Source organism: Entelurus aequoreus, linkage group LG15 (assembly GCF_033978785.1).
Source record: "Entelurus aequoreus isolate RoL-2023_Sb linkage group LG15, RoL_Eaeq_v1.1, whole genome shotgun sequence".
NCBI classification, from domain to species: Eukaryota; Metazoa; Chordata; class Actinopteri; order Syngnathiformes; family Syngnathidae; genus Entelurus; species Entelurus aequoreus.
In genome coordinates this window covers 36,230,789-36,243,244 of record NC_084745.1, presented here as the reverse complement: position 1 = coordinate 36,243,244, position 12,456 = coordinate 36,230,789, and the positions used below count along the sequence as shown (strand labels likewise).

Genomic DNA, 12,456 nt, shown 5'->3' with positions numbered 1-12,456 from the left:
TGATTGGTTGGTTGTTTACTATGATGAGTCACGATTGGTTAGGGACAGACCAATCAGAGGCAAGATAGGGCGGGTCATCGAACCAGGAAGGGAAATCACAAAGCGTCTGCCTGCAAATGTATTTATTTATTTTACGTAGAGAGAATATTTTTCTATTTTATTTATGTATCTCATTCTGTACTACTTAAACAGTTTATTTTCTGTGCTGTTAATACCCATCTTGACTAACAGGGGTTAATAAAAGTGTTTACAGTGCAGTTGTCATTCACTTCAAACTCACTGAATATCGCTCAAAAATGAATATATTTATATGTATACTTTCACCAAAAAAATATATCGAGATATATATCGAATTTAAGTAAAAATATATCGAGATATACTTTTTCGTCCATATCGCCCAGCCCTACCAAGAACATAAACTGCCATTTGATCAGCCATCATCAAAGGTGTACTTAGTTTTTTCTTTGGCTTTTTTTTGCAACACTAATTAAAAGTGTTAGCAAAATGAAGGCCGAGTGCTTCACATTTTTCTGTGTTTAATTTCTTTTTACACTTGAGCGATGCCAAACAATTCGATGCGTGACACACCTCATCACATTACATCTTTGTCTATGTCAATAATATTACAGCTTTTTAATAAATGCTAAATGTAAATCTTGCAGATAGTTTGGGAACTTGCACCAGTCAACCAACATCTGGTTGACTGGTGCAGAACCAACAACCTGGTCCTGGAAGTCGACAAGACCAAGGAGATCATCGTCGACTTCAGGAGGCATCAGTCCAGCCACTCCACTCTTCATCAACGGCACAGCAGTGGAGATCGTAAGCAGCACCAAGTTCCTTGGGGTGCAGATAACTGACAATATGACCTGGTCCTTATACACCGGAGCTCTTGTAAAAAGAGCTCAGCAGCGCATGCACTGTTTATGTCGGATGAAAAGAGCACAGCTCCCTCCCCCATTCTCACCACATTCTACAGAGTCACTATAGAGAGCCTACTGACCAACTGCATCTCTGTCTGGACTGGAGCTTGCAGTGCCTCAGACTGGAAGTCTCTGCAGAGAGTGGTGAGGACGGCGGAAAAGATCATCTGGACTCCTCTTCCTCCTATCCAGGAAATCGCAAAAAGCAGCTGCCTGACCAGGGCTCAGAAAATCTGTAGAGCCTCTTCCCGCCTCCACCAAGGACTGTTTTCACTGCTGGACTCTAGAAAGAGGTTCCGCGGCCTCCGGAGAAGAACTTCCAGGTTCTGTAACAGCTTCTTCCCTCAGGCCATAAGACTCTTGAACGCATCATAATAATCCCTTCAATTCCCCCCAAAAACGGATTAATTCGCTGGAATATAAAGACAATATAACATACATCCATAAACGTGAATGCATATGCAAAAGTGCAATATTTTTATCTGTACAGTAATCTATTTATTTATATCTGCACCTTATTGCTCTTTTATCCTGCACTACAACGAGCTAATGCAACAAAATGATGTTCTTATCTGTACTGTAAAGTTCAAATTTGAATGACAATGAAAGGAAGTCTAAGTTTCTACCTTATTTGCGACAAAAAAACACAGGAAGCGCGCCTTTTGGCAAAATTGCAAAACTTGTTTATAGTCGTTTCAAGTTTGGCAGTGGTTAACTTATTTTTTACAATGGCGATAGTCAATGTTAAAAAAAGAGGTGCATGAGACTAGGGCTGGGCGATATATCGATATACTCGATACTCGGGTTTGTCTCTGTGCGATATAGAGAATGACTCTATTGTGATATTCGAGTATACGTTCTCACACAGTTGCTTTTAGCTGCGGGCATTACACTACAGGCTTTTTACACTCTTTCTGGTCTCTCCTTCTCACAGAGACATAAAACCAGCGCACCTTCTTAAATACGTCACATACTGTCGCGCGCGCAACGTCATACGCCCTCGCGGTGCAGAGATGTAGCAGCATGGATAACATTAGCTGTGATGCTAGCGGAGAGTTGCGAGTGATAATACGAGAGAAAGAAGGTGCGAATCTGGTAACAAATGAAGAAAGAATTCATTCCTAAGAAAAAGAGCACGGGGTCCATCGTCTGGCAGTGGTTTGGCTTCAAGCGGAAAGATGTCGAACAAGTATGCGGCAAAAGCGTTGCTACAAAAAGTAGCACCTACTGCTAATTTGTAGCATCATTTGAAAAGTCACCCGCTAGAGAATGAAGAGTGCTTGAAACTCTGCATGTCAACATCTCCGTTCGGTGCCACACCAACAAAATGCAGAGGCAACCATTTCCAGATAGGGAAAGCAGGAAAAACAATGTACCGGAAAAAGCGCTATAAGGTGTAATAAAGTTCAAAACAAAAGGTATAATCCAATGAATAACTTTACTGAGAGATTTGAGCAGGGTACAAACACATGACGAACACTTTTAAGACCAACCAGAAACATAGCAACCAGGCTAGCAACGCACCTCCTTTACGGCAGCTGTCGCAACGTTCTTAAAGCAACCGCAGCACATACATATATGACATCTCCCTTTTTTAACTTTTGTTTTTCTTTCCTTGTAAACAAAACAAAATCACACTGTATATGTGTTGTCTGTCTAATTATAAATAATGCAGACGAGGCGTGTTGGCTGAGTTCTTGACGTTTACTTTCACAGCGTGCTCATAACCTCATTCTTAGCTGCCAGGTGGTGACATGCAACAACACTTTTCGGGGCTACCGCGCATGCTCGTCACTCCCGTTGCATGCTGGGTAGTGTAGTTGTTATATTCCTAGCTCATAACATCACATATTTCCCCCTATAAAGAAATAATGTTAACTCAAAGTCTATTTATTTTTTTAGCTTTAACTTTTCATTTTTTAGCATAGTAACCACATTTGCAAAAAACTTTTCTCTTCATAGAATTTTCTTTCAATAAATAAATAAAGTGCAAAAATGTCAAAGCATCATAACAAACAGTTAGGTCAAATAGCAGCAGAAGTGCACTTTTTGGAGAGCTGTATTATTTTCAGTTTTGTGCCCAAGGGACTGATTTTATTTAACACTATAGTATTATTTATACACCTATAGTGATCACAGAGACAGGTTGTTTTTGTGTTACTGTATATATATTTTTTTCTTAAAAATCCCACTTAATATACTTTGGGTAACAACAGTCAATATTTATTTATTTTATTTTATTTTTTTAGGGGGGTAACAATCAATATGTATTAATTTATTATATTTTATTTTTTTCTTATATAATAAAACTGAGCTTTTGTTAAACCAAATATTGTGTTTTTTTCCATATACAACAACCTATCTGGACTCGATAAGAGAATCGATAAGGAATCTGTTCGATAATAGGCTCAAACTCGATAATTTCTTATCAAACATCATCCCTACCTGGGGATAGGTTGATTGGTAATACTAAATTGGCCCTAGTGTGTGAATGTGAGTGTGAATGTTGTCTGTCTATCTGTGTTGGCCCTGTGATGAGGTGGCGACTTGTCCAGGGTGTACCCCGCCTTCCGCCCGAATGCAGCTGAGATAGGCTCCAGCGCTCCCCGCGAACCCAAAAGGGGCAAGCGGTAGAAAATGGATGGATGGATCTTAGTGACATCATGTACACAAGTGCACTAATAGCTTGTTTTAAAATGTCTCTGACAATCTTGCACTTTCTGTTTTGAAATGACATGAATGTTTGTGCCACTACTTAATAACTGTTTAATAAATACAGTTTTGGTTAATTGACTTAGTTGTGATTTCCCTCTCTGCATGAAAGTTTAAAATGAGCATATATTAATGCAGTATGAATAAGAATGTTTTAATGTAGACACATAGAATCATCATACTGGTGTGATTATATGCATCAAGTGTTCATTCAAGGCTGAGGCAAAATATCGAGATATATATGGTGTATTGTGACATGACCTAAAAATATGGAGATATTAATAAAAGGCCATATCGCCCAGCCCTACATGAGACATTTAAATGTGTCCCTTGTCTTCAGTTGCAACATGGTGAAGAAACACAATTGTGAATTGTATTGTGAATTATCAATAAAGTTGCGATGAACAAATCAGTGCATTCACTACTGTTAGCTAGCTATATAGCTAGCTGTCAAGTGGGCTTCAAGCTATATGTTAGCCACACACACAAACACAATACAACTCCATAATAAAAACAGTGATGAAGTCATTTGTTTATGTTGTACAAGTCACTTACAGTTGAGCGAACGTTGAAATATAAGTCATAATAGTTTGTACACAAAGCTCCTAATGAAGTACAGCTGCGTTAGGAATAAGCGCCATAGCATCCGCTCGCTTGTGTAGCACAAATAAACAAGAATAGTGCAACAAACACACAACAAATAAAGCAAAAGTGACATTATTATTAGTATTATTAGTAAGTTAGCGTCAACCAAACTGAGAAGCTGACCCATAAACATTGCGCAGCACGTGGAAGTGAACGCACACTGCACGTACATAAAAACAACGCCAAACAAACTCTTACCGTCTCCTCGTCCCTCTCCTGTTTTAAAAAAGACATCGTTGTAATCCTTTCTTCTTGTTTATCAGCTTTGTGGTCGACAAAAATCACCTCGACGTGACTTCCATGTGCTCTCTTCCTGGCTGCACGCGCTCAGTCGGAGCCGAGAGCTCGGGACGGCGACGCGGCGTGACGTCACGACCACACACGCACACACACAATCAGACGTCATGACGTCACATCAATTATATTAATGTTTGTCTTGCGTTTTACTTTAAGAGTCATTCATACACAAAAACAACTTGTGTCGTATTGCTTGTAGTGTTTTTTTGCGGGTTTCTACTTCCGGGTTCTGGCAGGCATGTGGATGTGGCCATGGGGTGTGGCTGTCACGTGGCGTTTTCTGATTTGATTGATTGATTGATACTTGTATTAGTAGATCGCACAGTACAGTACATATTCCATATAATTGACCACTAAATGGTAACACCCGAATAAGTTTTTCAACTTGTTTAAGTCGGGGTCCACGTTAATCAATTCACGGTAAATGCTGTTGCCCCATTTGACCTATCGGGCGTCGGTGTTTTGTGAACTCTGCCTAGCAACAGCAAAATAATTCTAATATATGGTGTATAAATAAAGTTCACCGTTATTAGAAAGAAATCTTGAGAATTATGGGTTTTTTTTAAAATAAGGTAAATACTGTCATTTTTAAGCGTTGTAAAGCAGACTCTCAGGGATAAAATGGTCTGAAGATTAAGAGTATGCAAAAAAACAAACAAAAACATTACTTTGACCATACATAACATCTGCATTAGCCATTGAGGATGATGCAATTGTCTTAAGTCAATGGTGTCTACAAGATTTGAATAGTCTGTTTAGAGGGAGTTCTATGTCTTTAAAGGTAAATCACACACCTGACAAAACATGCATTTATGCACTTTGGATTGGACATAGCCTCCGAATGTTTGCAATGACATTAAACATTGTTTTTTTAACTGGAGTATTTTATCATATTGCAAGTGCTTTAGTCGGTTTTTGGAGAAACACAGGTCAAAGGTCATTCACTAGTCAGAACAAACGTCCCGACTGTGATGTGAAGACAGACGTGAGTGTAAACATTGAGTGATTACATCTATTCTGTGGTGTACTACAGTACTTGTTCCAAAGTGTTGGCATGGAAGATGAGCCTGATAAATGGGAGTGTATGTAGTCTCGTGGTGCAAGAAAGGGAGGCACAAATCAGGAACCATTGTTTTTATATTTTGAAAAAAGAATCTAGGAACATAATGGAAAAAACAAACACTGGGTCTGAACATCCAGACAATTAAGATCCAAAAATACATTTTCTTAGGAATATTAATTATATACAAAACATAAAAATTCATATTTTAGTTTGGGCACTCTGAATTGTGTCACCCATTTTTTTTATATATTTTATTAATAAAATAAACTTTAAATATTTAAATCCAACCATAACTTCAATTGAGGCAGTTTCAACATTGAAATCAATGATTCCGAACATCCTTTTTTCCTGCATTTGCATGCAACAGCTGTACAGTCTTGAACTTGCATAAAAAAGAAAAAAAGAAAAAGGGAAACAAAACGAAACAAAAAACATTTAAGCGCCCTGAAGCTGCGAGAGTCTCTGCTTTAAAAGTTCACTCTTCTTCCTCAGCTGCTCCTTGAGCGACAGGAGCCTGTGCTCGTCCGTCTGCATGCTCCAGATGCACTCCGCCGCCTTCTTCAGGATCACCACCTTGGCTGCCTTCTCGTTGTTGGCCACCTCGGGGATCTCGTCCCGCAGGGCGAAGAAGCTCAGCTTGAGCTCGTTCCTCCGCTGGCGCTCCAGCACGTTGTGAGTCCGCCGCTTGTCGTGGTCCTCCGTGTCGGACGTGCGCGGGCTGGAGCACTTGCGGTTGCTGCTGATCTGCTTGAGGACGCGGCTCTGGCTCGCCACGACGCCTCCTCCTCCTCCCATGCCGCCTTCTAGCTTGAGCCTTTTGACGGCTCGCTTCTCATGCCGGCTGGGCGGGTGGGCGGCGTAGTTGTGCTGGTGGGTGGAGACGTGGCATCTCTTCAGCACCAGGGGGCTGGGATGTCGGGTCTCTCCTAGGCTGGGATCGCATCTTTTCACCGCCTGCCGCTTCTCCACAGTCACTACATCAATCTCCTCCTCCTCTTCTTCTTCTTCATCTTCTTCCTCCTCCTCTTCATCATCATCATCATCATCATCATCCTCCTCCTCATCATCTGCAACAAACATGACAGTCAAGTCATCATCCCTTTACAATCTTTGACATGTGACTTCTTACCTGAGTCGCTGCAACTGCTGCTTCCGCTAGGAGCCGGCATGTCCGATCCCGAGTCCCGACAAGGCGAGGCGCTGCGCTTGGGCGTTTCCGCCACAGGGTAAGGAAAGACCACCGAGGGGTCAATGCACTCCGACGCCGACGTGTTAAGGTCCTGCAGGTAGCTGCTGCTCAGCTTCCAAACAGCGGAACCGGCAGGCTCGGTGGCACTGCAGTCTGTCGGCACGGCAGAGGAGGCGTTGCTTGAGGCGGTGATGGTCATGGTGATGCTGCTGCTGGTGTTGGTGGTGGTGGTGTTGGCGGACTCTCTGCGGGCGGCGTGCAAGGAGGCAAGCTGCTCCGACACCACCTTCTTGAGCTTGGCCGCCGCCGAGAAGCCGCTCCACATGCAGTCCTGGATGATGATGGACTTGAGGAAGGTCTGCGAGTAGTCGGCGTCGCAGATAATGCTCTGGTTGACCGCGTCGTCGCCCAGGAACTCGCTCACCATCTCCAGCTGATCCGCCGTGGAGGGGTACAGGCTGGACAGGGACGGCCGCCGGCTCGGGGACAGAGGCGGGGTGGGCAGCAGCTCGAATTTCTTCCAGATGTCCTCGCTGGGCGCCGGAGCCTGCAGCTGCTGCGGGTAAAAGTCCTCCTCCTCGTTGTTGTAGTAAAAGTAAGGCTGCAGAGAGTCGTAGTCGTAATCGTAGTTCTTACTCGCCAAACTTGAGCTCAGCGGCATGATGGCGGTGCCGGGTGGAGTGGGTCTCTCGTTGAGCTGCAAGCAAAAACGTGGCGGTTACTCGGCGGGATTAAACATGCATACTTTACAAGCAAAAGTGTGCACGCTCTGCATGCATGCATGCAGCAGCAGGTGTCCAGCCAACAGTAGTCCGTCTTACCGTTTAAAGTGCAAAACACGACAAAGTAGTCCGAAAATGGGCCGAAAAGCGACGCGCAATAAAAGTCCACCAGTGTCCTTCGCGGACATTAAATCCTCCCTGCGGGAAAAAAAAACACGCATGTGTAGCCGGTAGAAGCGAGCGAGCCGGCCGGCGGTGGCCAAACTCCGAGTGTCATGAGCGGCTTGAGAATCACAGCTGAGCCCCCGGCGAAGAGGCTTATAAGCAGCCGCGTCACTACCCCCCCACCCCCTCCGCCGCGGAAGCGAGTCCCCCCACCCCCTTTAAAAAACCACCTCGAAAACAGCAGTGATTAACTCCTTCTGGTGTCTCCTTGAGACGACGCGACACCCAAAAGACCGAAGATTTTAACCCGGTTTGTCTTTTTGTGACTATTAAAGAAAAAAAGGCACTAGCGAGTCGTGCATTATTAGTACGTCAGGTCAAGCAGGAAGAAGTGGGCGTGGTCATAGTAAAGTGGCGCCTCCATTGACTGAAGGCATCCTAGTCATACTAATGTGGTCAAACCGGGCGAAAATTCACTAGCATTGCTGCCGTTTATAAACATATTCTCCTCAAATAATGTAATTTGACAACACAGCATACCTCTATGCCACAATTAATCCTAATTTATTGCCTAAAATTGGACAACTAGCGCCATTTAAGCATGATCAGGAACAGGTGTGGACGCCATTGCACCATTTGCATGCGTTACCTTGTAAAGCGAGGTGAAGTCAGCGAGGATGGACAAATTGGTGCTAATTAGCCACATGCAGGAAGCAGATCATACAAATCAGGCGTGGACCGCATTTTGAATGTGGCGGAAAATCGTCCAGTCTGCAGCAGGAAAGAGATGGACCAGAGATGGACGGTGCTGGAGCACCCCATGCTGGTCATTAGAGGTACTGCAAGGACATTCAGCCTCAATACATCAAAGCTTCATTAAGATGACAGGAACAGAAAACATTTGTACAAAAAACATTAGGCTACCATTGCTAAATTATATTAAGCTAATTGTCTATAATCGGAAACAACATGACAATTAAAAAGGTTTTTAAAGTATGTTGAAGATGAATGGCTCCTAATTAGTGTCTTTGCTAACACCTTATTGTGTCCTTACTGTATTACAATATCAACATAAACATTATAAAATAGTCATCATTTTTGCGCACTCTGTCACAATGTGAAAAAAAGTATCAAAACAGTAGAAAACCCCTGACAGGAATATTAGATGCTTTCAAAAAACGAACAACAAAGATGAAAATGACATCAAACGTAAGTTTCATGACTGATGTCTTGTGCATGGTCTGTGAAGGACACACACACACACACACATTCTTGTAATAGTTACCTTCTTGAGACCTGAGAAAAATGCCTACCTCTTTAGGACCAGCCTTTCTAGATATATAAAGATTAGTATTTACAACATTAATAATATATACAGACTATGCAAAAATATAAAAGCTTGTTGTGAAAAATGGGTTGGAATTTCACAATAATAAGGTCACAATTTCACAAGAAAAACGTTTGACAGTATTATAATAAAAGTCGTAAGTCAGAATTTTACGAGAAAAACTGAACATTTGTGCAATATTATGATAAAAGTTGGAGTTTTGCTCAATAACAGTCGCAATTATACAAGAAAAGCCTAAAATGTAAGCAATTTTATGAAAACAGTCGTAATTTTACTCGACAAAAGTCACAATTTTATAAGAAAAATTAAAAATGTTGGCAATATTATAATAATAATCGGAATTTTACTTGGCAAAAGTATGACAAAAGTCATGATTTTACTCCAAAAATGTCACTATTTTACAAGAACAACTAAAAAAATTGGCAATATTGTGATAAAAGTCTGAATTTTATATGACAAATGTCCCCATTTTGCATTAAAAAGTAATCATTTTACATAAAAAAGTAATAATTTTACTAGAAAATATTGCAATATCACAAAAACAGAAAGAATATTAGAAATTGTTCCCAATTTTATAAGAAAAAAGTCAACACATTGTGAGAAAAAGACTGCTTTAAGTTAAAAAAAAAAATTGTAATCTTTTGTTTGTAATTAGTTTTTAATCTTCATTATTTACTTCAAGTTATTACAGTATGTCTCTATATACATATTTATTTATTTATTTTAATTTTGGCAAAAGGGCCTGCATTTTAATTTCTTACACACACTTGTTATTACATATGTTGACCAGAGAGGGAGCACTTTTAAAACCGAAATACAGTCAATTTGAAAAATCCCTCCTTTTTGGGACCACCCTAATTTTGATAGGTTTCACCACCAGGGGTGCAAATGAGGCATTTTCTATTAGATGCAATGGTTTTCCGTATTGGGACCATGATTTCGGTCCTAACTTGTTCACATATAGAAGGTACTCTCATATGGAAGGTACTTTTCCTTGTTGATGTCTCATGAAAGGTAGAAATACTAGGACCCCCCCCCCCCCTCCCCTACACACACACACAGGCATCACTAAACTTTAATTAAACTGTAATTAAGGCAAGCAAAATATTAGAAATTGCTCTCTGTATGCAGAACAGCTTTACACAACCACAATATGAAATCAGTACATAGAAGAAAGTGTCTGTCAAACATGCTGTTGCCAGGCAGATTACTCACTCTCCACTTACACTTTTATTATGAACAACTCTATTTGGAATGAGGTTTTAACAGTAAAATGTGTTTAATGTTGTGTATTTTCATGATGTCATTAACAAGGTGGGGGACTCCTCAGGCTTCGCTACACATCTTAAAGCATTGCGCTCTGCCAATATAAACAGTCATTTACAGACTCATCTATTAAGCATATTCTACATATTTTGGCCTAAATCAAGTCTTATGTTGTATTACAGTAGTACCTCAACTTCTAATTTAATTGGTTCCGTGACAGAGCTCCCAACTCAAAACACTTGTATCTCAAGTCAGTGAAATTAATTGAAATACATCTAATTGGTGCTTAGCCCCCCAAAACAGCACAATTTTAACATGTAATGCCTTTTCAAAAGATAAGGCATATTGTTTTTTAAAAAAAACAATACAATAAAAAGTATTACAAATAACAACAGTAGTTTTATGAAGTTATGTAATAATTAGCATTTACCTGAGTGAGGGGACTTCTACGGTATCTTCTTCCAGCTCTGTCGCTGTCAAACACCCTATTATAAATGATAAATGGGTTATACTTGTATAGCGCTTTTCTACCTTCAAGGTACTCAAAGCGCTTTGACAGTATTTCCACATTCACCCATTCACACACACATTCACACACTGATGGCGGGAGCTGCCATGCAAGGCGCTAACCAGCAGCCATCAGGAGCAAGGGTGAAGTGTCTTGCCCAAGGACACAACGGACGTGACTAGGATGGTAGAAGGTGGGGATAGAACCCCAGTAACCAGCAACCCTCCGATTGCTGGCCCGGCCACTCTACCAACTTCGCCACGCCGTCCCCAAGCAGCTTTTCCATATTTTTATGGATAAATGTCCGCTGTTTAGATATTATCTTAACGTTCTTAGCTGGCGTTAGACCCATTCTGCTTCAATACGGGCCCTACTTTCATAAGTTGGCAACACTTTTTTAATTGCATAAAAATCATCCACTTCTTTTTCTCAGTACTGTCCTTCACAGTCACATTATTCAGAGAACTTGACAAAACAAATGTATCTATCTCTAGCTATAAGCTAATACTAATGAGTAAGACCAGGAGCCCCATTCCTAAAGATTCTTAGTGCAAATAGTTGCTCCTCATGGCCAAATTGTAAGAACATTCTTAGAATCATGATGTTTTCTGATAATTTCCCCTAAAAGTAAAAGTAGATCTCAGTAAAGATACAAGCTATTCCGAAAGAATACTAGTTCTTAAGAGAGCTTCTAAGGTGAGATCTGTTAAGAGCAGGGAAAAGGACTTTTAAGCGGATTAGGAGTTCCATAGGTAGAGGACAAAATGGCGGACGTAAGAGACAGGGGAGATATTTTCCAGACACTGCATGACGGTGAATTAACGAAACACTACAGATTGAATTGTGCAGGAATCATGTTTGTGGTTGATCTCTTTAGAGATGCACTTACTTCTCCAAATCAACGCCACAACGCAATACCACCCGCAATGAAAGCCAACCCACATTGCTTCTTATTGCTTGTATTCCGTCACGTGACTTCTTCCCGGAAACTATCTGAGTACAAAAAATCTTCCCGCAAAAAGCAGATAGGAGCAAAAAATATAACTATGCAATGGAATAGATCCCTATGATGTATCAAAAAAAGATTTGTCGAGTGATATCAAGGATTACGTCGGTCGCGTTCTCAGACATATGGAACGATTGTGCTGCAGACGCCATTCTACATGACAAAACAGATGAAAACTTGGAAAAGCATGGAGATGTACAACTTCTTTGTGTGTGACTGGGTCAGGGATATTTGTATCAAGACTGTCCTGGATAAATATGCATAGTTTTTGCTCAAGTAAGGTTGCCTTTCATGATTTAGACAATCTGGACGAGTATACGGACACTGTGGCACTGTGACCTCATACATACAGTTCAATGAGGCGCGCATCATTCCAACGCGCACCAGGGCTTGTTATAACAACGACAAGCCCTGGTTCACACCCAAGCTCCGACAGCTGCGCAAGAAGGAGGCTGCGTGGAGAAGCGGGGACCGGAGTACCTACAGAGAAGCGAAGTACCACTTCAACAGGGAAGTGGAGAAAGCTAAATCTGTGTACTCTAACCGTCTACAGGAACAGTTTGGCTCCAATGATTCTGCGGCCGTTTGGAGAGGGCTAAGGGCCCTTACGAA

General features: G+C 41.3%; 1 protein-coding gene across 2 annotated transcripts; it reads right to left on the bottom strand.

Annotated features, from left to right (window-relative positions):
• Positions 1 to 5,696: 5,696 nt before the first annotated feature.
• On the bottom strand, positions 5,697 to 8,522 carry myca (MYC proto-oncogene, bHLH transcription factor a). 2 transcript variants are annotated; one of them, XM_062021360.1, is made up of 3 exons: positions 8,366 to 8,522; positions 6,770 to 7,526; positions 5,697 to 6,707 (listed from the first exon to the last, which is right to left on the bottom strand). In XM_062021360.1, the coding sequence occupies exons 1-3, from the start codon at positions 8,420 to 8,422 to the stop codon at positions 6,076 to 6,078; spliced, it is 1,446 nt and encodes a 481-aa protein (XP_061877344.1). In that variant the 5' UTR covers positions 8,423 to 8,522; the 3' UTR covers positions 5,697 to 6,075. The 2 variants fall into 2 exon arrangements, with proteins under 2 accessions (XP_061877344.1, XP_061877345.1); XM_062021361.1 differs by lacking the exon at positions 8,366 to 8,522 and adding an exon at positions 7,651 to 7,856.
• Between the last annotated feature and the right edge of the window lie 3,934 nt (positions 8,523 to 12,456).

What these genes read in the sequence shown, in the direction of transcription:
- myca (XM_062021360.1), bottom strand. Translation starts at nt 8,422, where the DNA reads ATGTGGCTAATTAGCACCAATTTGTCCATCCTCGCTGACTTCACCTCG. An exon ending in ACTTCACCTCGCTTTACAAG is followed by an intron (nt 7,527 to 8,365) that starts GTAACGCATGCA and finishes TTTTGCTTGCAG; the next exon opens with CTCAACGAGAGACCCACTCC. An exon ending in CAGCAGTTGCAGCGACTCAG is followed by an intron (nt 6,708 to 6,769) that starts GTAAGAAGTCAC and finishes TGTTTGTTGCAG; the next exon opens with ATGATGAGGAGGAGGATGAT.